Source organism: Corapipo altera, unplaced genomic scaffold (genome assembly GCF_003945725.1).
Source record: "Corapipo altera isolate COAL_440 unplaced genomic scaffold, ASM394572v1 56, whole genome shotgun sequence".
NCBI lineage: Eukaryota > Metazoa > Chordata > Aves > Passeriformes > Pipridae > Corapipo > Corapipo altera.
Window position 1 is genome coordinate 11,626,257 of NW_020884896.1, and position 25,144 is coordinate 11,651,400.

At 34.7% G+C, this 25,144-nt stretch overlaps 1 protein-coding gene across 7 annotated transcripts in view; it reads left to right on the forward strand.

Annotated features, from left to right (window-relative positions):
- The window catches only part of ATRNL1 (attractin like 1), a 529,120-nt gene that overhangs the window by 128,132 nt on the left and 375,844 nt on the right, over positions 1-25,144 (forward strand). For all 7 annotated transcript variants that reach the window (XM_027647923.1, XM_027647924.1, XM_027647920.1 and 4 more), the window contains 4 exons: positions 14-269; positions 8,051-8,234; positions 12,187-12,341; positions 23,406-23,490. In XM_027647923.1, coding sequence (XP_027503724.1) covers positions 14-269; positions 8,051-8,234; positions 12,187-12,341; positions 23,406-23,490 — 680 coding nt within the window. The remainder of the gene's footprint in view (positions 1-13; positions 270-8,050; positions 8,235-12,186; positions 12,342-23,405; positions 23,491-25,144) is intronic.

Below are 25,144 nucleotides of genomic sequence, written 5' to 3' on the forward strand. Positions count from 1 at the left end.
CCAATTTTTACAGGAAGACATCTACATGTATGGAGGCAAAATTGAAACAAATAATGGCAATGTTACTGATGAACTGTGGATTTTCAACATACACAGTCAAACATGGAGCTCCAGAACTCCTGCAGTACTTGTACATGGCCAGCAATATGCTGTGGAAGGTCATTCAGCACACATAGTAGAACTGGACAGCAGAGATGTGGTTATGATTATAATTTTTGGATATTCTTCCATTTATGGTTACACAAGCATTGTGCAAGAATACTACATCAGTAAGTCAAATAATTTTTATCATATACTGATAAAAAAAGTACTATTTTTCAAGTCAATATCACTCCTATTTTCAGAAAGAAAAGTATGTATTTTGCAAAATAAATAAAACCTCATCTTTTTTTCCTTCAAATCATGTAGAGCAGATTTCTTGTTCAGCAATAGCATTTCATACATGTTTGGAGCACCGTGACTTTTTCTATGTATTATTTTGTACATGGTCGTAGTACTCCAAAGGGGATAAAAACTGAAACCAGAAATTCCATGCAGTGGTTATTTTTGTGATGTTTTTAAACACAGACTTACTGTTTTTACCCCAGAGTAGAAGAGCAAAACCAACAATAATTTAGTTGTTTTGGAGGCTCTGTAATGTTGCTGTATTTTCATTCTGATTTTTTCTTTTTTAATATCATGATGAACTTAGTTCATCATTGTATAAAGGGTTCTCTCCAAAGTGTATACATGTTGCTGTTAGAGGAAATAATTGCAAAGGAACCCTAGTTTTCTGTAAATAACATGCCATGTCTGTCTGGGTTTCCCCTTGCAAACCAGAAGCTGTTCCTAGGGGTGATCTTAAATGCTAGAGTTAAATAAACCAAGAGAAATCTTTTTATCATATATATGATACATCTAATGTATTATTTCAATGGAATAACTTGAGACTCTACACCTGAAAAGTTTTTAGGAATATTTATATGCCCATTAATTCAAATTATAATCCTCTCCTAATTTTTTGATTCTTTTTTCTATTGAATTAATCTGAGTCCTTCAGTTATTTATACAATCACAGAATGTATAATACAGAATTTCAGAGTAATACTTAAAAACAATTATAATGCTTTAAAATCTAATTGTTTCATTTAAATTTTTTTTCATGTATGCATATGTACATAGACGCTGTTTAAGCAGATTTATAGGTTGGCAAAGTCCCTTCAGAACTCATAAGGTTCTTATTCTCCCTGGCATTATTTCTGGTGGCAGTGTTGAAATTTTATAACAATGTTGAAAAATGATAAAAGTGAATTGTAATAAGAGGAAGAGCACCATGATGTGCTTTATCCACACTGAAAAATTTCGATTTAACTGCATAAAAACTACTATAAAACTCTGGTGTTAGAATTATGTTCTCAACAATATTCTAAGATTTTAAAGACAATTTTTTGAAATTAAAAAACCATTAAAAGTCCATTAAAGACCATTTTTTGGAAAACCTTAATTTCAGAGAGTTGGTTTTTTAACCTACCAAAGATGATTTTTTTTTCCTCTTGAAGACAACAATGTGTTGTTCTAGTTTTCTGCAAACTCATACACTGTAATGTCTGTTGGAACTTAAAATTATTTGCTTCTTCAACTGCTGCTTATTTAGTATGGAGTAGAAGTACCAATTTTATTCTCATTTATTACTGTGGTTAGTTTAACTATGAAGAAGGGAACATGATTTGTAGTATAAAGTTTTCTGCCTGGGTGATTTTATTGATGACCTTATGGTTTAAATGGACAACTTGTTCCTATTTTAATTTTTTTTTAATGTTACAACTCTGTTTGTGGAGGATTAATAAAACAGACAATAACTAAGCATATATAACACAAAGAATAACCCCCCAAACCTTTCCTACCGTGGTGACAAGCTTTGAGTAAGAGAAAGCACTTCTCTCTGTTATTATGGTTCTCAGTTATTCTCAAAATTTTGTGTCTCCTTTTTGAGATTGTTTTCATAATATACTAGTGAGAAATTTAGTTAGTTAATGTGATTCACTTACATCAAATATAAAGGGAACTTGTAACAATATAGGGTATTAATGTGGAAACCCATTGATTTCAGTGAATCTACTCATCTGATGAAGGATTGATTATTGGGGCATGCAGGGCTTTGCAGATCGTGATCTGTGTGCTGTAACTGAACCACTTCTGCTGTGGATAATTCTCATGTTTCGTTTTACCTCATTGCATCTTCCTCCTTTCCCTCCTGTCTAAGTTAAATGAATATTTTGGTAAATTTTCCTGAATTCTGTATTGACTGTAGCATTTATCTACAGTTTTTCAGGTGTAGGAATATTTTTAACCGTAAAATTCCAGATGGTGGTTTGAACTAAGACTGACTATTTTCTGGGGATACTTCAGCAGTTCTGAATCCAAACTTAAAAGACATAAGGAGTGATAGAAGTATTGCTGTGAACTCACCTGAATAGGAAAAAAAATTATATAAATAAGGGCTTGTGATGTTATTGAAAGAAAAATAAGAACCCAATGTTCTCTCTCTCTGCTTGCTTTAAAAACATATGATACCTTAAATTTCAAATTGTAGTGCTCTGTTCTTTCTAAATGTTATCAGTTATGGCTTTTAGTCCTAATGAAGGCTATTGTCAAGCATTTACCAAATGCCCACTGAAATAAAGAGTGACACAGAAAGAGGCAGCTTTTGGTGCGTATGAACTAAAACCTCTAGTGATCCAGTTCTTTAGATGAACTTGATACATGGAATTTACGTGGAATTCTAGTGCTAAAGCCTACTTTAGTTACTGTGACTCTGACTTTCATGGAGTCTGGGTTAAGAAGCATCTAAAGAAGTTGCAAAGTGTTTGTAGATTCCCAGGCTTCTCACGTAGGTACTTTGTTTTTGTTAACAAAACGTGTCAATCGAAGGTGTATGTGGTCTGAAAATTTCTCTGACGTTGTCTGATAGGAAAGAAAGTAATTTCTATCAAAGTGAAGTAAATTCTGGTGTAAATTGGACATGATTTGTAGGTGGATTTTCACCACGCAAAAGCAAGTGAATTTATTTCTGCTCTGAATGTATGGTGGATGCTGCACGAACAAAAGGGCTTCCTGTTGTCCTTTCTTGCTGTACCTGGACTTATGATTTTCGTGAAACCAATAAATCCTGGTATGGCAATTATGTGAATGATTTTACTAACTTGAACCATAAAGCTTTTCCGGGTTACTCCCCAGGAGAATTTATTTCCCTTTAGGTTTGCAATACCTCATAAACCTTCTAAGAGTCTCAATGTGAGTCTCAAGGTGAATACAATAACAGTGTTTTGCTTTAGCAGAGATTTATAAAAGCTCCTTATATATTAAGAAACTTCTGAATAAGTCTTCTGTGATTTTATTTTGTTTCTTTACAAGACAGAGATTTCTTTGGATTAGTAGAATATCACTTTGTTTTTTAGACTGATTTTTTTTATGACTTCAGAAGTAGATTATAGACTGCTTTGGATTAAAAGTGTTTATTTGAAATAATGTAAAAAAACTGGCCCTGTGATGTAATGTGTCCTCTTTTTTGTAAATTAGCTTAAATTTCGTGGTTGCTTGAAAAAATTTAAAATTTTTCAATGCAATGAAATGAAGATGGCACACTATGGTGCTTCTTGGATATTTTGTGCTTTTTACCTGATCTGTTTGAAGGTTGTATTGTGGTAAGGACAGATCAGGCCAGTGTATCTACCTTTCCTTGGATTTTTACAGGGTTTATTACTGCATATAATTTTTTTCAACCTTTTTTTTCAGAAACAACTTTATCTCAAAATGTGATTTCAGTGTTTCTGTTTTAAATTATAAAATTACTATTGCTCAAATTTGGAGCTTCCTTGATTTGGCAATCCTAATCTGTTTTATACAAAGAAATGAACTGGGGAAAAAAAAGCACCTTTATTTCTTATATCATTTGTTTTGCATTCTTTGATGATAGAATGGTGTTACACCTTTGGATGTGATTAACTTCTTGCAAGCACAATGTCATTGGAAAATTGGTTATAATTTTAGTGACTAGGCATATTCTAATTCATAGCCCACCTGTATCAGTGGCCTGTTTTATATTCACTTGTTTAATGTAAGCAGCTCATGTCCCTGGAATTGTCTTTGAATTATATTTATAGATACAAATCCTCCCTTCTGCAAGTCTAATTAAGGCAACCTCATCTATTCCACTGTCATTCTAATAGATCTCTGTACCTTTTCCACAAGGAGTTCATCTCTCTTGAACACGGATGATTAGAAAAACCTGTGAGATATTCTAGGTGAGATTTTGCTAGTGCCTAATTCTACATTATTAGGAATACCTTAGTTGGTATATAGTAAAATGACATTTGTACTGCATCCTTGAGAAAGTCATTACTGGCTCATAGACTTTCTCTGATGAAGCAGTGCTCCTACTTATTCTTGTCAGTCATTATCAGTTGATGAGCTTCCAATTTATAGAAGTTCACGTTGCTAATCCCCGTGTGTAATACTTTTAAGATATTGTGGAATTTTGATCCTTCTTTTTCTGGTAGCCAAGATCTTACAGTTCATTCTACATGTTTTTCTGCTGCTTCTGTGAATCAATAGAATCTAAATTTATGCAGTTAGTGCTCCTTAAGTTTCTGTCAGTGTCATACAATGCACCAGTTCTGTTCCTTAAGAAGTCTGCCTGGTGCTAAGTCTCAGCACCTCTCAACATAGTTCATTGCTGTTTGTTTTTCAGTGGCCAAATCCCAGATACAGAGAACAGCTACTCTTCCTTCTCTTGGTAATTTTTTTAGCTAAAGATGGTGTAAATGATTTGGCACATTTACATTGTCCAATGAAACAGTTTCCCACTATTTCAACGTTTTTTATTTATCCTTTTAAAAAGCAGAACAAAACCAAACCCTTTGTTCTAAACCTTTGTGTATTATTGAGGTGAGATTAAGGTCTGTAATAGTTTAGATCTTGCCTCTCCTCCCTCTAGTCTTCACTGTCAACACTATGGTTGCTGTTCTTTGGCAATATCTAACCAGCTTTGTTAAAATGTTTGCTACTGGGCCAGGAGTTTCACTTGCTGTGTCTGTCAGAATTTTGGAACAGTGTCTTACCCCCAGCTTCATTCAATCAATGAGTTTACCTTCTCTCTCAGAGCTGTACTTCCTTTTTTCTGTTTACATGTTTTTGTAGATGCCTGTTTTCTCTTTTTCTGTCAGTTGTTCAGTCTTCTGGAAAGAGTCATGTTAAAGCTGGACTTGAAGTTTGGGATTCTGTTGGACAAAGTGACCAGAGTTTTGCAGCCTATAACTCTTGTCTAGTGTTTTGGTATCTGAGATCTAATTATCTGAAGTTATCATAGTGATTTTCCTAAGCACTTAAATAGAAACTTTATGTGGTAGAATTCTCTGGAAATTGCTCAGGTATTGATGAAAAATGTCAAATTACAACTGAAAAGGAGAGGCTTGTATTCTATTATGTAGTACTTCTGCATACCCGTATTATTTTTATGATTATTTTCAAAATTAATTTGACCTTATTTTTACACTCTTAGACTTAAAATTTAAATCTGGAAAGAAAAAAATAATGGAGTCCTACGTGGTCTCCTCTTTCCTTATTTCTGGCTTGTTCATTCATGGAGGTCTTTCTGTGCTTGACTTTTTAAACTGTTGAAATTGCAGAGTTTCACATGACTGATTTGATCAATCAAGTACTTCTCATGGTATAATGATAGAAAGAGTGGGATGTCTTTGAGTATGATAAAGGTTATGTAAATGCTTTCAATAAAAATTGAATTTTTGTTTAGAAAATAAGGTGAAGATTCATATCAATAAGTTTGATAAAAAAAGAGATCATATGCATAGTAATGTCTTTAAATAGAGACAGAAGTGTATTTTTGTCTGAGTGATGCAATTTTCAAGATGCTGAAGTGTGAAAGATCAATACTGTAGGTATACATTTCAACATTTGGAATTCAGGCAACTCAACTAAATTTTAGAATGGGAAATTGAGGGAGAAACTGTAATACTGGTTTTAACTTTTGTTTCAGAGAGATGGTGCTGAACCTCTTCTCTCAAACTTAGGTAGTTTTTATTTTGCAAGAAGGAACAGCTCTTCATATTTCTGTGCAAGTCATATAAAGTTATGCAAAGTGACTATTACTGTCGTAGTGTTCTAAATGCTACATAGAATCATAGACTCAATTAGGATGGAAAAGACCTCTAATATCATCAAGCCTGACCATTACTACATAAATCATAATGCTACATAAATGTACAAACCAGTCAGATATAAATGCAAAATATTTTATTATGCAAATTATCAACATCATTGTGTAAATTTATGTGGGGAAATAGTTCTTTTTCCTGAAAAGCATATATGCCAATCTTTAGGACTGATCATTATTTAAATAAATACATTGAGATGGTGTTGGTAATAGATGGTGTATCTGCAGGCTGACTCCTCACCAACCCTCTTACATAAATTGTATCAAATAAATTTCTTTGTTATCAAAGTAATATGTATGTAAAATAGAGTCTTATTGGTACAAATTTAATATTTGTGTTCAGAGTTGCACTTCTTAATAGATTGATAATATCCAGTTCAGAGATTGGAATAAAATACTAGTTGCATTACAGTACACGTAAATATACTGTGTCAGATATAAATAGTGTATTACACAAATATCAGCATTCATACACACAAAAATCAGCACAATTCTTCCATATAATCTATACTTGATAACTTCCTATGAGCACTTGTTACTGAAAAAAATGTAACTTATAGAGGCAGTGCCTGGAAATCGTTTAATGCAAGGACGATTGCATCAATAATAACTGAAAAACATGAGTCTCTTCACTGAACAGAAGAATCCAGAGGAAAAAGAGTTAATGTAAGCTACCTACATAATATCAGATAGAAATTGAAATGGAAAACTAACTTTCAGATGAAGCAAGATGTATGGTGTTGTGTGCTAGCCTTGGATAAATAACTTTATAAAGGCAGCCAATATAGGCTGAGTTAGGAGACTGCTCAATTTTGGATGTCCTTGTCCATACTTGCTGTTCTTCTGACATAATCTTAAAAGGCTGTGAATTATCTCTTCCATTTCACATCCATGGAACTGGCTCCTAATCATCATAGGCTCTTTTGTATAGGCTGCTTTCTACAGGAAATACTTCCTGGCTTGCTCTTTTTGTGACTTATGTCATCATCTGGGAAGATGAAGTGGGGAAAAAAAGACATTTTGGGGCTACAGGCAGCAAGAACTCACTTAACATCTCTGTCTTTTTTTTGCTAGGGTAAAATATTTTTCCAGTTGTGTTTTATTCTTTAGTCATAATAGCTATTGTGCATGGGTTTATTTGGTGTCTCTTTGCAGTTATTAGAGATGTAATGTAAAATGTGGATTTAAATGCCAGTTTAATGAGCTACTATCAGATTATTCTGTGAGTTATCAGCAACCGAATAGGTGTATTTGCAGTTAAATAACTAAGAAACAGTATTTGGGAACTGGATTTTAGCTCAATAACTTTACAGTTACTACCAAATTGTTTGCCTACCCCCATGCATACTTGGAGCTACCTTATGTTACGTGCTTCTCATGGCTCACAGCAGTTCAGTGCCTGTCAGGCTTCTCCAGATTCCCCATGACTGAGCACAGGTGTTCCGAATGCACCTGAAGTAGCTGGAGCACTGAATTCTCATCAGCCATCTCTGGTGAGAATTAATCATAACTCCTAATTTCATATTTTCAGAAAAGTTCAGTCTTTTTGTTTGTTTTGTGTGAATGCTGAAGTCGCACGTGAGAGAGTATGAGATACTGCCTGGCAGCTGTAACAACAATGTATTTGTGGTTTAATTAAGAATAGCAGATAATAGTCATTAACAGCATTATCCAATTGCAGATATTTTGATACATTGGTATAAAATTACTTCTTAAAACAAGTACCTAATTATGACTGTATTTTAGAATTATAGTGGAAATGACTTTACATACTTAAAACTCCCAGTATTGTGTGTTAGCAGTAGTAAGCCTTAAACCTGTGTTTTTTGTCTGTTTCAGGGTCTAATTCTTGGCTTGTACCAGAAACAAAAGGAGCAATTGTGCAAGGTGGATACGGCCATACAAGTGTCTATGATGAACTGACTAAATCTATTTATGTTCATGGTGGATACAAAGCGTTACCTGGCAATAAATATGGATTGGTGGATGACCTTTACAGATATGAAGTTAATACGCGGACATGGTAAGTTGGATTTATAATGTAGGAAACTTAAGTTATAGGTTACTGAAAGAGAAAACACAGTCGTACAGTAGGGTAGGGTAAGGTTCTAGTAAAGTCATGTAGGTGCCTCCATATCCTTTGCATGTTGCAGAACAGCACATACTCTGCAACAAAGTGGAAGAATTGTGGTGAGGGACTAGACTTTAGTCAATGGATTAACGGAGCGATACATCGAAAGAATGGCAGGGAGGAAGCTTTGTGCATGTTCTACAAAGTGAGAAAAGGTTCTTCTATCCAGACATAACCACTAAGAAAAACAGTACACGAGTACTGTTTTCTTATGGTATGAATAAACTGCTAATGTATGGCTGTTATATAAGTAAATGGAAAACCTTAAGAACTGTGGAAGGTTATTTTTCACAAAACTACCAGAAATAAGAAAAAAAACTTCCAGTATTGTGTAGGAATCCTTAGTTATTAATGTTCTTGATGCTTCTATTTTTATCAGTTCCTCGTCCCTCAAGTTTATTGTAACTTATGAAGGCTGCTTATATGTTTTGTATAGAAAGGGACCTTAAGTGTTTTTTCTTACCCTAGAGGACATTTGAGATCAAGAATGGTTTTTCAGAACATTTTTTTCTTGCGATTTAATATTTGTGTTGAACACTAATGGCTTAACTTTAAGCACACAAGGCTTGCTCTCAGATGTTGGAAACATGTGGGTTTGATTTCGCTGAGGCTCTTGATTTTGAATATCATTAACTCATGGCACATGGAAACACTATTACAAGAATTTTTTTGTGCCTTTTAATGTATTTTTAAATCACTGGAATTTTAATGCTTTCTTATACTCTATTTTTGGAACAAAGTGATATTGTATCCTTTGATGGTCTGTTCAACAATATAATAATAATAATAGGAATATTTTTATGCATTATTCATATAAGAACTAATAACGAATGCTTCGATCTACTCTGTCCTAATGTGGCATTCTCTGCAGCTTGTAGAGAACTGAAGTCTTTTATTAGTTTCATGAGCATTACACTGGAAGTGAATTGTACCATGGGATGGAAAGCTGACTCAAGAGGATAGGGTAATGACACATAGTAATAAAATCTTTAAGCCTTTGTTTACTGTATCTGTGACATCTTATAATCAGTATTCAAAGCCCTCAGAGAGGTAACTGAGACTGAATGTGCCACTGGGGGGGGTGCAGTATGAAAAGAGTTGGAACTAAGGCATTCTCGTGCCCATGTACATGGAATTTCTCAAACTTGCATTTGCTTGTCCTCACCGTTTTTCTCGTGCTCTTGTTCTGTTCTCTGGCGGAGGTTCATATGCTTCACTAAGTTTTGTTATACAGAGCTGGTTTTTTGTTTTATTCAGTGGCATATAGGCTTCCATTTCTTAATATCAATTGAACAAGCTTTATGTTTCTTGGAATGTGAGGTGGCAATATTTTAATTCCGAGTGTGAATTGTGTTTCTAATACATGATGGGGAATTACAGTGTTTCTAATACCTTCGTTGCTTTGCATTACTTGCCTGCTGCTGCAGCTGGCAACTGGGGGACAACGTGGACTAAGATAATGGCCTGAAACAGTGGAAACACCTGCTAGCTCCTGGGTGTTTCCATTACCATTATGGAATCATGCTGGTGTGTGCAACGCTTGGCATTGGCACAGTTAATGTGGACTGATGTTTGCAGATACACGTAGATGTGCATAAATAATGAACTCAGCCTGCTGAGACCTTGCAGAATTTGCATGAGGTTGATAGGTGTTGGAGAGTTCTCAAGATTGCCTTCATTAGCGATGCTAATGAATAGTGAAAATCATGGCCAAATTAACAAACTTCCAGTTCTGCTGATTCTGGAGGAAAAGTTGCTGTTACCAAGAGGGATGAAACTTAGCAAACAATATGCAAAAATTAAGAGACATCCCGCCCCACACACACACCTTATGCAATGTAGGGACCAGGACTGGGGAAATGTAGTTGGGTCACACATAGAAAAGTGAGTAGCCCTCAAAAAATCCTATGGAGGTTGGTGATATATGCAGTGCAGTGAGGAGAGTCTTCAGTTTTCCCCAGAACAGTGTATGTCTCTTTAGGCCTTTAGTGATCAAAACAACTATTTGTAGACAGCTGCAAGGCAGGATAATCAAGGCAGAGCCTAGTGTATAGCAATTAGTGTAAATTAGGCAATAGGGGCTGTAGAAAACTGGTAAAACACAAGACAGAAAGGAGTTCTTAATCTGAATGGATAAGGTAACATGTTCTTAGTATATTATAATTCTTTCAAGTCGTAGCAGCAGTATTCCTCCAGTACCAGTAGAAAATAACTTAAAAAAAATGTCTTGTTCTATTTCCTTGTCATTCCAAATGTTCTATGTTGCTAACTGATGAGTAGAACCCAAATCTCACATATTTGAATAGGTACCATAAGTATTCTCTATCAATTCCTGGTCAGAAAAACACACTTATGGGGTGCTCTGTTTTCAAAGTATGTTAATCAGAGATACACAAGAAAAATGCAAGTTGTTTAATAGAACAAAAGTAAGAAGGACTAAAACCAGAAGCACATGGGTAGATATTCTAGTGGAATTGTCACATTTTTAAGCAATAAGAAAGCTCATTTATTTTCATTTAGTCTTTGACATTTCTTTTGATGTTACTTTCTGGAGCTAGGGGGGGAATTTATTTAAATAACAATATGAGAATTTAGGTTTAATGCCTTGTTTTGAACTTGTTCAAGTATACAATCTTTTATCGCTTAAATATTTCAAGTTTATTGATCGATTTATGTATTATATCAAAACAATGAGATGTACTTTAGACACTCTCTCCTAAACATGATGATGATGTAAAAATATTGAAAAAATATTATGGATGTGATTCAAGAGGACAGCATTATTTAATCAGAAGGAAAGAGTGTTGAGTGTTACAGGAAACAAATGACAAAACAGTTTAATTGTAGATGTGAGCAGTGTGCAGTAGCATAAATGAAAGTGAGAGTCTAAACTTGAAATCTTAGATTATTGAGACAAGTGAAACGTTATTAGGTGAATGTAAAAAATATTTTGTACCGGTGATCTAATCCGCTCTTCACAAACATGTCTGCAGCTGGTTTTCTTAACTGGCAAAACCCACAAATGGTTACTTTCTTCCTTGGTAAGATTTATTTGCTGTGATTGAATCAAGTTTGTGTTCCGTTCTTTCTACTAACCCCACATCTGCCACTTTTAAACTGTAGCATTGATAGCTCTTGGCTGCTGTTGGGACCATGTTATTGCTGTGGCACAAAGCAGACCACACAGATGCAGGCTAAAGTGAATGAAGAGTCATCAAAGACTCAATGTGTGTGGACTACTTTTTTTTCAGTGCAGAAATTTTGTATGTTTGAGTTTACCACCCTGAATAAGTTTGTGAAGCAGTGCAAGTGTTTTTTATCATACCTAGAATGACTTCTACCATTTCTTTTCCAGGTCTGAGTGTTCAAGTAATTAAAAAAAAAGTTTATCCTTTTACTATGCTTAGGATAGTCTAAAGATACTTTTAGCCTTTTAAAGAATTCTTTATTGCAGTTCTTGGGCAAAAGAACAACATGTCTAAGGGTATATACAAGTAGGAATTAATAATATGAATGAGTTCACTTTTTACTAAAGTTTAGCATATCATTAATCATGTCTGAAGAATGTAAACATGATAAAATTTATTTCAGACACATTATTCAAAAACCTGTTTTTTAATTAAAAAAACAGGACATTTTAAATGAATGATAAATATATTTGTTGTACCATGAGAAAATTCATAATCCTAGAAACAGTATGAATAAATTTTATCATGTTTACTGAATAATAGCTTTGGTTTAGTATTTTCCTTGTGTTTTGTATTTTTTAATCTATAAATTTTCTTGATGTTCAGTACAATTTTTCACATGTTAATATTTGTTAATTTGTTCTTATATTTTGTAGGACTATTTTGAAAGAGAGTGGTTTTGCAAGATACCTTCATTCAGCTGTCTTAATCAATGGAGCTATGCTCATTTTCGGTGGAAACACTCATAATGATACTTCCCTGAGCAATGGTGCAAAGTGTTTTTCTGCTGACTTTCTTGCATATGATATAGGTGTGTATTGTATTGTATTCTCATTTGAGTTCTAAATATCACAACATTTCTTTCAAGTCCAGATAATATGAATTTTTAATCCCAAACACCTTCAAGTTACTTATAAAGTGTTCATACTTTTGTTCCATAATTGTCTAAAGTTTTTGGTTTGTGGGGCAAAGCATAGTAGCTAAAATGATCAATTTTAAAATATGTACCTAATACTATTTTATATTATGAATAGCAAATATATTGCTAAATGAATTACAAGGGTTGGTGCATTTTGGTATTACAAAAGTGAGTTGAACACAGACCCTAGTGTTATTACCTCTGAGTGTTTACATATTTTTCATAGATAATATCTACATAGGACTAATAAAATGTGTTGCTGGAATTAAACATAACTAAAAACAAACCTCAAACAAACAAACAAAAACCGACCAACCCCCCCCGCCCCCCCCCAAAACCAAAATATTTCCCCACAAGTAACACTTGAGGTTCCTAAAAAGGTCTGGAATTGATGATGCTTTGGAAAATACACTGCCTCCACAATGAGTCTGAATTGAAAATCAGGGAGTGGAGAAGCCAAGGTAGTTGGAGCTCTGAAAGGTTGGGGTAGTCAGATGGTGATGCTCAGGCAACTGCGAAAGGGAGAGTTGCCACAAGCTGGAAAGCAATTTGGAAACACAGGAAGTTCACACCACGGAAGCAGAGTGTCAAGAAACAGCCTCTTGGGAGATGGATTGTGGCAGATTAATACACACAGGTTGGGGCTGTGATAGCTGAGTTGTGTGGATTTTTGCTGGATATCTTCTGACAAGTTGCCTGCCCCCTTCCTGCCTCTTCCTAAGCATTTCCCATCAGAGTATAGATTAAAAGTTTCCTGCCTTTGACACTATAATAATGGCTTGTTCAGAATAACTGCATCAGTATTTGCCTGTTTCACATGGAGAAATACCCTACCCACAGTCTAGCATGAGCAGTCTTGCGGAGTAGGAGGAAAATCCTGAGGGATATAGATCTCTCATTTAGATTAATTGAATAACTACATTAAATGAATCCTGGCAATAAAAGGATATGGAATACTTCTGCATCATGTTATGGAGAAATTGTGTTTTGATAGACAACAGTGCAGTGAAAATGTCCCAGCTCTTTGTGCTTGATTTCATGGGATAGAAGGCAGTCTTAGTGTGATAGTGCTAAAAAAGGTTTACTTCTGAAGCACCAGAGCCTGCTAGTATGCAGTGCAAGTGTCAAAATACAAAAATCATTCCCAGTTACCCAAATTCAAAAGTAGAAGTGAGCAGTAACAAAAGAACACCACAAAACTTTGCCAATAACAGGTGGGGAAGAGGCTGGACTGTCATTCAGGGAGAATGAGATGATTGAGAACGACAGTTTTCATGAGATAATGTTTAACGGAACAAGGTGCAAGTTCTACACTTAGGAAATGATAGGAATTTTCTCCTTCAAACTGAAGGAAATGACAGTGGCTTGTGTGTGAGTCAGGAGTGGCATGTGGATGTAGAAATGGCTTATATAGTCCTAATGAAAAGAAGGAAGAAGCATTGGTGTCATTCTCGAGGCCCTGGATATTTTTGTAGTATTTTGGCAACACACATTTCAGGAAGACAAACTCAAAGAAGACTCTGCATGGCAAGTGGTATTAAGGCTGACTGAAGTCTGAGAAGACTTTTGGAGATAATAAAAGGATGTGGTATATTTAATATCTCAAGAGAGTGGCTGAGAGCAGAAAAGATTGTTGTTTATAAATATATGATAAGAATATAGTTTGGAAGAAAACTGTTTAAGATAAGAAAAGATGTCAACTTTCAGTCTGTAGAATGGTTCCAACCGTTTGAGCTGTGCACTTATGGAAAAACTTCCCTATAAGATTGTGAAGGCTATAAATGTAAGGGAATTTGATGAATCCATAATCTGTTTCTTATCTTGTTTATTGCCACTGCTGTTTTTACCACAAGTAGTTTTTCCCCTTCCCTGATTTTCACATCCATATTTTATGCATAGGCTTTAAATACAAACACACAGCTCATATTTGGACCAAAAAAGCACAGTCACTTGTCCTGGGAGCTAAAAAATGGGAAATGGAGCAGTCTGGGAAATGGACTCGTGCATGATCCTGGTGAGAATAGCCTGTGGATATTGCCTGTATCTATTTTTGGCAGGCGTTTATCAACTGCCTACAGTGGTAGAAGAGGCTGAGACATGATCCTTTCTATAGGGCTAGTTAATGGCTCTTTATTGCATTCCATATAGATATCAGTGCAATGTGTTTGCTTTAATGCAAAAGTAATGAGTAAATTAAGTACATGGAACATATATGGGTTATTTGCTGCAGGTTTCATCGAGTGTGTGAATAAAACCTTTGCAGAACAGTTGAATTTTTTTACTGTATCCCTGTATTATGTATTCCATAGCTTCTGGTAGGCATCTGATGATGTGAGCTATTGATTTTGTTCTCACTTCAGTTTACGTTTGGTTTTAATTTTTAATGAAACAGAACTCCCTCCTCATTTTGGAGGATAATATTACTTATTTGTCTACGTTTATTTGTAGAATGTGCACTCATGAATCAAGAGTGTGAGTCCCAGAATCTAAGTGTGACTTCCTGATTTTCTCATATCACTACTTTTTTATCCTCCTTTATGAAAGTGTTTTATGCTGGTGTTTTGCTCTTTTTTTTTTAAGTGGAACAATATTTTGATTTGTCCAGTCCATTATGCTGTTTAATATGATATTTGTGCTTTCTTGCAAGTCACATTCTCTATGTGTTATCAAACTGATGAAGTACAAAAGAAATGGCTGTAGTAATTACTCTTTGGATGTAGTAATTACTCTTGAAAAAATGAAATCTATGAAGATTGATTTGATTCCAACTTAATCTTCTGTATTATTCATTTCACCAAATTAAAAACACAATTTCACAGACATACTCTTTCAAAAAACATTAAATATTTTACTAAGAATTAAATAATTATGTAATGGGTCGATTTCAGAATTTTATTTGGTTTGTATCATGAGTTTTTGAACAATACTTGAAAGAAAAAATATCTGATGCTATCAGCATCACGTTTCCTAGATACCTTGCAAGTGATGGCTGTTATGCCCTGCCTAGTAAAAAAATGGGTGCTGTCTAGAAACCAGCTGAATCCTGGAGATAGAGTCTGTACTATTTATGTTCGAGTTGGGCTATAGAGTACGTTTGATTATCTTTCTTACTATATGTGACATAATGTTAAGGATAGATTGCTTCAGCTTTTTATTATCCATGAAAACATTGTTTTTCATATTAATGTGAAATAACTCTTTGGGTGGCTTTATCTCAGTTAAGTTAAGCTTTCTAAATTGTTTGTTGCTAATGCAATTTGGTAATCCACACTCCTCCTCTAGTCAAGGGAGGGAGATAAGTATCTCCCAGAGAGCAATTAATTTTACCAAGCTTAGAAAAGATTTGCCTTTTTCCCCCCCTTTTCTGGATCAGTCATTGCTCTCTAGGTTCTGGTCTTAGTCTATACATGTAAGTTTTTGACATTTAAGTGTGTCATGAGCCAAGAGCTCAATTCAGTCATTAGAAATCCATACAGCATATTTGTTAAAGCTGAAGACTCAGAGATGTGGAGATGTTATAAAAACTATTACGATGCCATAATTTTCATCATTTAATATTGTTTGATATAGTTACTTAAATATCAGTTAAAATATGATGAGAAGACTACTGTGTAACTGAGCTTTAGAAATCTGGCTTTGGTATGCTTTTGTCCTCCTATGATATTTAACCACAATTTCCCCCAGTTACTCTGGCAGCTCCTGAAAGATTCACAAATGGTGATTCTTGTAGAGGTGTGAAGTGTTTTCCAGCTGTGCTGTTATTGCTTACATTAATTAATCTGAAAGAGCAACCTTGGCAATGGGGACAGGGCTGCCACTGGGATCAGTCTCGAATGCTGTGGTTGACCTTTGGTTTCTAACTGATGTAGGTTTTGGCTTTTCTTTATCCAGCGAACTATTGTTCACTGGAGAGCCATAGTTACACATTTGGTGCATTAAAAAAGCAGCTGAAGGGCCTCAGCTGCTGAGATCCTGCCTGTTACAGGGGTGGCATGAGTGCTCAATCCAGGATGTTTATTCACTTCTTCCATGATAGCATTTTGAAAGGTACTTGCAACAGTTTCCTCATTTAGAAAAGGGATTGCCGTAGGTGTGTATAGAAAAATCACATCTGCACTGCTTGTGAAAGTCTGTGCTCTGTGATAGCTCTTTGGGATTCAGGGAGTTACACATGCAGGGACAGTTTGTGTATAGGCATCATACGTAGTAATAGCAGTTAATACCCACTGGGATGTGCATGTCTGGAAATCTGGCTGCATACTTGTAATTAATAATAGGGATTTATTCTTTCGAAATACTATAATATCTTTTTCTTTAGTCTTTGGTGTGTAATTGAGAAACTATATATTATGACTGGTACCCTGCGTTCTCCCAACTCCTCAGCACTGCTTGGTAATATATAAAAAATGCATACATTTGGAAGACTGAAATTTGGTAAAAGGAAAGTAGACACTCAGCACTCACTTCAAATTCTGTTAAGTGCCTAGATCCCACAGAGGTTAGTTTAAATAAACATGCAGGACTACATAGGACTAGATGGGAAGTGTGACGCGTCAGTATTGATGTTTTGCTTATCTTTTCTATTTGGTACAAAGTTAAGTCTTTCTTTCGGGGTTTTTTTTTTGGTTGTTTTTTTTTTTTTTTCCCGTTACCGTTGGCTTCAGGTTCACCACTGTGTTTTCTCTCTATGCAGTGGCAGAGTGGTTCAACCAGGCCCGTGTACTGGGGAGTTTTTTCTGATTTTCTGAATACTTGATTAATTTAATTATATTCATTGTATAAGTAATAGAAAACACTTTGGAGAGAAACCATGGTTGTCTGTCTACAATACAAAGCTCTAGTCCAACTCCTGCTACAAAGTACTGCTGTTTTGCAGAAATTGGTCTAATGAATAAATATCTCATTAACTGGGCTGAATTCTGTGAAAGGTTTAGGGTAGTGAAATAAACAGCAAAGTAGTTCTTAGTTTTTTTAAAACACATGTAAACAAGATGAAATCACTTCGTGAAGACATCTCGTTCTTTTATCAAGAGAAAGGATTATTTGATGCAAGTTAGGAAAATTTGAGGATGCTTTATACATACATTGTCATGAATTTTGGGCAAAAATAGAGTTAAATGAGTTAAAGACTATTATGGATTCTTCTTGCTGCTATTGGCCTTTTGGTATTGCTACAGTCATAGTAAGCCCTCCCAGACAAAAGTCTCTGATAATGTCCTGAAAAAAAAGCAGAAGTTACACTATGATTATTCAGTCACACTCCACCTTCTGGACTATGCTAACAACCAACTTTCTGGAACCAGATTATGTCTTGTAACCAGATTTGGAGAAGGAATCCTATCATCATCTGTTCTCTCCTCTAGTCTTGGGAAGGAAAGAGGGGTTCAGCATTGCAGCTTTATTTCTTCACTTTTGTCCTCAATCTTTCACAGAATCACAGAATATGCTGAGTTGGGAGGGACGTAGAAGGATCATCAAGTCCAACTCTTAGCCCTGCACAGGACTTTGTATCTGGTGGAAAGGTTGAAAAACCATATAATGCGTCTTTCTTCCTTATCCTGCCCTATAATTAATGCTACAGTGCTGATAAATGTTTTGTATAAATCTGATTTATAATTTGTAGGACATTAGCATTACTGCAAAACTTTTCTCTCTCTAAATGTGTAGATGGGTAGTTGGAAGGCTGTGTCCACGTGGGTTTTAATTTTCTGAACAACAGCTCAATTTTCACCCCAGGGATCTTGTTGAAGTAATACTTGAAAATAATTAAACCTCCCCTGAAATCCACCACCACCATACTATATATTTATATAAATATATGTTACATACATATAAATATGTATGTATACACAAATGTTGCTTATGTGCATGTTGAAGAACTTGTTTTATGCCATCTTCAGATAAAAATTTTGGAGCTGTACTCTAAACCTTTAGGGATAGATATGTGAAGTATTAGTTGCTTTGGTTGTTTTTTTTTTTTTTTTAACTGTAGAACTGTGATACAGGAGCCACCATGTGCTTAAAACTTGCATTTCTGTTTCAATCAGGGCTTAGAAAAGTAATTTAGATTATATTTTGTGAGTATTCAGATGCAAAATTTGCAAATAAAAATAGATTATTAGGCACACAGAATCAGAGTTTAAAACAGATTCTAACTATTGAAACTAGTATTAAAATATGTATGCATAATTAAATAGATGCTTTTTTAAAAGATTAAGGATATTTATTTTAGCTCCTGGCCAAATGGTACTTTTAGTAAGCATATATCTCTATGCCTAAGTTCCTTAAGTTTCAGTTTATGAAGTATTTAGTCTGTCCTTGTGTTCCACATATGCCAATGCTAAGGTATCTGGATACCCTAGAAATGTATAGAGAAATACTGACAGGGAATCTCTATAAAAGCCAAAAACTGAAGTCATTGGAACATGGCAGCTGTTTCTATGTTCTCTCCTAACAGTTGTTGTATTTCAGCATTGTTTGTATCTATGGCAGAAGTGCAATAACACATATATTTACCAGTAATACACTCCGCAATGTTTCTTTTGTAATATGCAAATTCAATTGCTTATGAAAGACAATATTACATGTGAAATATTGAGTTTATTCCAGGGTATTCAAACAAAGCTTAAAAACATTTTCCTTTTTTGGAAAAAAAAAAATCAAAATCATCTCAGGAGATTGACTTTAGTTCCACTTGTAATCAAACCTATTGCTTGTATTTTGTAATAAAATGAATTGTTTATTCATAAATTGTTTGCTTGTAAAAGAAGTTGTTTCACTTCTAGTCTTTTTCATCAACAAAATGAGCAAGTTTAAATGTCTGTAAATTTATTTTTTTCCAATGTAAACCCATTTATTTTTGCAAAAAATCCCTACTTCTGGAGTTACAAATGGATTATCAATGTGCCATCACAAAGAAAATGTAAAGCAGCCACTGTGAAAGATTAAGTTTTATGTGTTCCTGAGCACTTAAGTCATAAATGTAGTTCTGGTGCAGTCTGTAATAGCAATTACCTCCATATCGCTGTGCTATTAGAAGAGCAAAGCCATAATAATGTAATGCACTAATTGCTCCATTTAATAGTAAAGCTTAAGGTTGTTGGTTTCTTTATATTGCTTAGGGAGTCACTGTTCTGTGTGTAGACACTGTTGTAGATGTTAGTTCTATAGTTTAAATTCAATTCATGCTGTTCTGAACATACTTGCCTTCATGTTTTCCTAAGAGCAAGGAGATTTTTATTATCTAATTAAAGAAAAATATTTATGCAGTGAAAGAATCAGAAAGTAACTTTTTTGTTTGTAACTAACTTTCATGATGTTTTAGTTGTTTGTGTTTAGTCTTTAGTTGTCTAGAGTCACAAAAAAGAACTAGACAGAAGTATAATGGTGTCCATACTTTGTGAATCAATATTACTTCTTTTACCACGGAAAAACTGAGTAATTATTGGAAATACACGAAGAGAAAATAGAAGCATAAGCTGCCACTGGATTCTATGTAGAACATGAGGCTGCACTGTCAGTGTTACAGACTGTGATTAAGCAGAATAAATACATCGGGATTTCAAATCTATTTAAATTGTTTGTAATTGAGAAATTATTTGATAATGTAAACATAAAGTAGGTAGTTTCATATACCTTCTCTTAAAACTTATCTCCAAGTGTAGTAAGAGTTTGTCACTAAATCAGGCGTCCAGTGCAGAAATACCAATTTGATTCTAGAGGTAAAGTATGGAACATTGGTTGCCACTTTTTTAGAGACTGTCTTAACAACTTCCTATTTCTAGCAATATTAATTTTTTCTATATTTTTTTATCTGTTCAGTGGAACAGCATTAACTTGGAGTAGTGAAAAGTTACCTCACTAGAACAGTGAGGGTACTTTTGCTCAGAGATGAAAACTTTAGGTTTAAATCCCACCAGGTAGGAAATGAACCTTTTACTCCTGCATCTTGGATCATTACTCTAACTACTACTATGCTATATAAAGAAAGTCTTTTTCCTTTTATCGTGTTTTGGAAGTATGAACCCTTTCCATTATTTAAAGTGTACTGTGAGAGTATCACTTTGAGATGGTCATGGTGCTTCTGTTTAGGCTTGAGTGCAGAACTGGGCATTGTGGGGCGGGGGGGATGAAGATGAGTTGTAAGTAAGCTTGTTTTCAATACCTACAGTTTTTCAGCTGAGTTTCTATGGTTTTTCCTGCAAGGGGACTTTTCATTTCCTTGATTTTCTCTTATTCTTTAGAAAATATTTTAGATTTGGAAGTGAGTTGTCAAGATTTTTGGGGTTATTCTCATAGTCTCTTTAGTTATTGAAAGTAATTAAGATGTCCTTAATGCACTTAATAAATCAGATGAAATGGGAGAGCAATCACCTTTGAAACAGCTTGTAGATATGCAGCTCTCTTAGATTTTTCTCTATAAAAATTTAAATTTGATAGTTGGGTGCTCAGCTTTTATGATTTTCAGAACTGCTTTATTAACTTAATTCAGACATGAATTGAATGGAGCTTTGTTTACTTGATTCAGCACCAGTTCTGCCCTAGTGTTTAAGTAATACATTGTTCAAAATCAGATACGACTGGCAAGCTCAAACTTTAGACTGCCCTCCACTGCTAGACAGGTTTTTAATATTATGTTCAACTATGTGTCTGAGGAGCAAAAAACATTCATAAAAAGACTTGCACAACTAACTGGATGAGCTAGTATGCTATATTTGTCCCATTTTTCCTCCAGTCACATCTTGGTAAATTTGGTCTTAGATTTTTAAAAGCAAATCCATGTTTTACTGATATGACAATGTTGATTAGAAATGTGTTAGTTTTTTTCTTTTCCCCCCATAAAATGATACTGGGAAAGCTTCTAGTAATAAATGTATACTGTTGCAGCACTGAGAGGTTTTCTATGAAATGTCTTGGTCCTCTCTGATATCAGTAATGCAATAATGACAGTAGGTTGTACATGAGACGTGTTGAGGTCTGACCTGTTGGAGTGTGGACCCTGGAGTGCATTACCTTGTGCAAAGTTCAGTTGGGGTTTTTCTCTGCCAGCATCAGCTGGATTGCTTTAAATCTAGTGCCTTTCTATGGTGTCTTTCATCACATAACAAATTTGTGTGACTGGCAGCTCACTCTGAGAGCCACTTCTGTGTCATCTGGTAACCATTTAATCTACACTGGGGGGGAATATGAACCTTTGTCTTTTAATGATATAATGTGGTAGTGCTTGTTCTTGAAGTAGAAGCCCTAGTAACAGAGAGAAAAACCCCAGTATTTCTCCTTGTACTTTTCAGTGACTAAAAATTCTGCTAATCAGTTTGGAATGAATAGTATTGTTCCTTCATCTGCTTAGTTCTATTAAAAGCAGTATGTGCTTTCATGTGCTTTATATTGTACTTGGTTACATACAGAGATAATGGTAAATAGAATGAATACCGTATCTTCCTTCTCCTTACTATCTGTATAATACCTTAAGAGTGCATAACATTTTATCAAGGAAAATATTTTATTCTTTACTCCATAGAGTTAACCATCATTATTAGACTTAATACAACCTACAAAACACACAGAATGCTGTAATATTGATAAATAATGTTGTAATTCATGCTACATTCACTGGCACTTTCTTCTTCAAGCAGTCCAGTGAAGTCTGGAAATTTGGGTACTTAGGGATGTTTAAAACAAGTTTGAAGATGATGAACAGGAATGAATTCTATTTGATTCTTTACCAAAAACTATGAAGAATCCATTGGCTAAATACCAATATTTTGTATTAATCTGCTTTGTGTTACTAATTGACTCTGCAGTTTCTATATGCATGTGCTCTATCCACTTACCCACTTATCCACTTCTCTGTATTAGGGAGAGTGTGCTGTCCAAATAGGTATTCCTTTTTCTGCATGTCCAAGTTGATAGCTTTGCCACTGGTTTAGAATAAAGTATGTCTCTCTGTATATAAATAAAGCCATGCTTTTCTTTGGATTAAATTGGAGAAGTCTCTCTCCCTTTAACTTGTTTTCAGCTTTGGATTTAATCCCTATCTTTGTGTGTATAGCAGATTTTATTTTTTTTTTTAATGAAAAAACTGTAACCCTCTGCCTGATCTGAAAGGTTTCCTGAAAGTTTGCCCTCCAAAATCTGTTATGAAAAATTCTGGAAATGTTTTGCTTGCTCTGTAGAAAAGTATTTTGCTCCATTTTAAAGATATTTCTTTGAAGTTTCAATCTGCAGGTGCTCCTTATTTCTATTGTTATGGGATTTGAATTTTTTAAGTCTGTAAAGTTCAAGCAGGAAATAATGAAGAAGGAACTAATTGTTCTAAACAACTACTATTGCAGTCAGGAAAGAAAAATGAAACTACACCAGAACCGTATTTGTAAATGTTCCTACAGCAGTACTAAAAGAAATATGCTTGAATGGTTAATTTGAGATGGAAATACAGCATTCTTCTCAAATATGTGGTGAAAGGAAAGTAAATACTACATTCTTAAACCAAGATATCCAAAGTAAGACAATAATGAGTTGGGTTGCACAGCTGGAGGTGTGGTAGTTTGTCTTAAAATGCTTATGAAAAGAACTAAGTTCACTGTCATAGGTGTTCCTTGAAAGTGTATGAATTGAAATCCTGTGGCTGATTTGAGAGTGTGTAAATATTAGGGCACTATTACTGATCACTTGATAACAATGATGGCAGTGCTTGTTGCTTTGGATGTTGAAACTGGCTGTGAAGGCAGAGAACTCTGTGTAATAAAGCAACACTTCCATGAGTGTCCTGTAGCCTTGATGAATGTCAGGATAGATCAGTGTTGCTCACAGGTTCTTGGAGCACCTAGTCAACAAAAGGAGTGAGTACATGTCGATTTATTCTTGAGCAATTAAAGTATAGTTTGCATATATTCTGCTGAAAACTTTTCAGATTATTTGATATATGTTTTCATTTGTTTTTGTTTTGTCTTTCAGCTTGTGACGAATGGAAGGTTTTACCAAAACCTAATCTGCATCGAGATGTCAACAGATTTGGTCACACTGCTGTTGTCAGTAATGGGTAAATGAAGTGTCTTTTAAATCTTCCTCACCACTTTTCTGAATGAAAAAAACAAAAACTCTGTAGCAGAAATTACACTTTTTTGAAGTATGGTTCAATGACATAGAACTGATCTAAGTTATTAAAGGGAAAAGTAGTGCTTGTCAGAGTCTTTACTTGTCTTAGGTAATCAGTCCAACTAATCATCATCATAAACTGCCATGCTGTGGAATCTGTTCAATGGCATTTTAAGTTAACCTTCTAGTGTACTGAGGCATTTCCTCAGTATTGTGAGCTACAGTGAATTTGGTATTTGGTACCAACTATAACCTGCACCTAGTTGTAGTGGGAGAAATACTTTTTTCTTTGCAGCGTACTATAATTTCTTGTTCTTCTACAATCATAAAATAACCACGTAACTAAAATTTGTTTGGAAAAAGGCAATATTTGGATGATACTGATACAGTTATCATCTTTAACCACTTGCAGGAGGAAAAGCCAGCCAGCATCTAGACAATAATAAGTATGTTGTTTATCCTCTAGAAAATGTAGCATTCTTTCATGTCATTTCATGTTAAGTAGAGAAGCACAGTAAAGCTTCATCATCTAGAAACAGCAGGTAGAGTGGATCTGGAGTTTTCTGGATTTGGTGGCTGAGCTCTGCTTCTTTTACCCCAATCCCTAAAGTTAAAATTGTAGGACAAATGTCTCCTTTTTACTGGAAAAGTAGTGGAAAACAGAGTTCAGGTTTAAAGGAATCTGTAGTGGTTCCTTGCACCAGTTTTACTTTTGCTGGTTGCCAGCTGGCCTAATATCTGATAGTTGCAGTGCTCTAGATCATTGTACCTCTTCTGCATTATTCATCACACTAATAAACTTAGTATTAAGTATACGTGGGCCACTTACAGATCCTCTGCCTAGGGATATTGTATAGGTCAGAAATAACAGAGATAATAAGTAACACTACAAATAAGAGTGTGACTGCATTTAACAAAAATAGCACTAGGTTATAAGTCTGTACACAGAGCACTTGACATTAATCAATGAACAGATTTATTCATTAAGAGAAAATTGCTTGGAATTAATGAATTCAGCAACTGATAGTTTTTCATTCTGATTTGTACCTTTTATGACGTCTCAGCTATGTCTGATACTTCAAGAACTGTCACTTTGAATGAATTATACTCAAGGTGAAAATTTCTTTTTTTTTTTTTTTAACTTAATGGTATTTTTGGTAGGTTTTTATGTAAAAAAAAGTGCAATGCAAGATACTTTGCAGATTTCTGCTATTGGTAACTCTATGATTAATTCTGTTATAAGATTATATGATACAAGAGATACACAGGTTTTCTATTACTGTCTTTTTCCCAAGATTGTTTGTAATTTTAAATGAGAAGATTAAGAACTTAAGGTCTTGGTTTTGATGTCAGCAGCTACTGCACCAGAAATATTACCAAGAAAAATATCCATCTTGCCAATTTTTGCTGGCTGTCTTTGAAATCTTTGTGAAGAAAAATGTTCTTGTATTTCGTGCTCTGTTCTCATTACTGAGCTGCAAAACTGAAGTTTCCTCCAAAGCTCTTCATTGTTGTTCTTTCCAAAAATTTGGTGTATGCCTCTCCCTAATACATACATCACAGTGAGCTTCCAGCAATTTTTTTGTTAGTCTAAACTT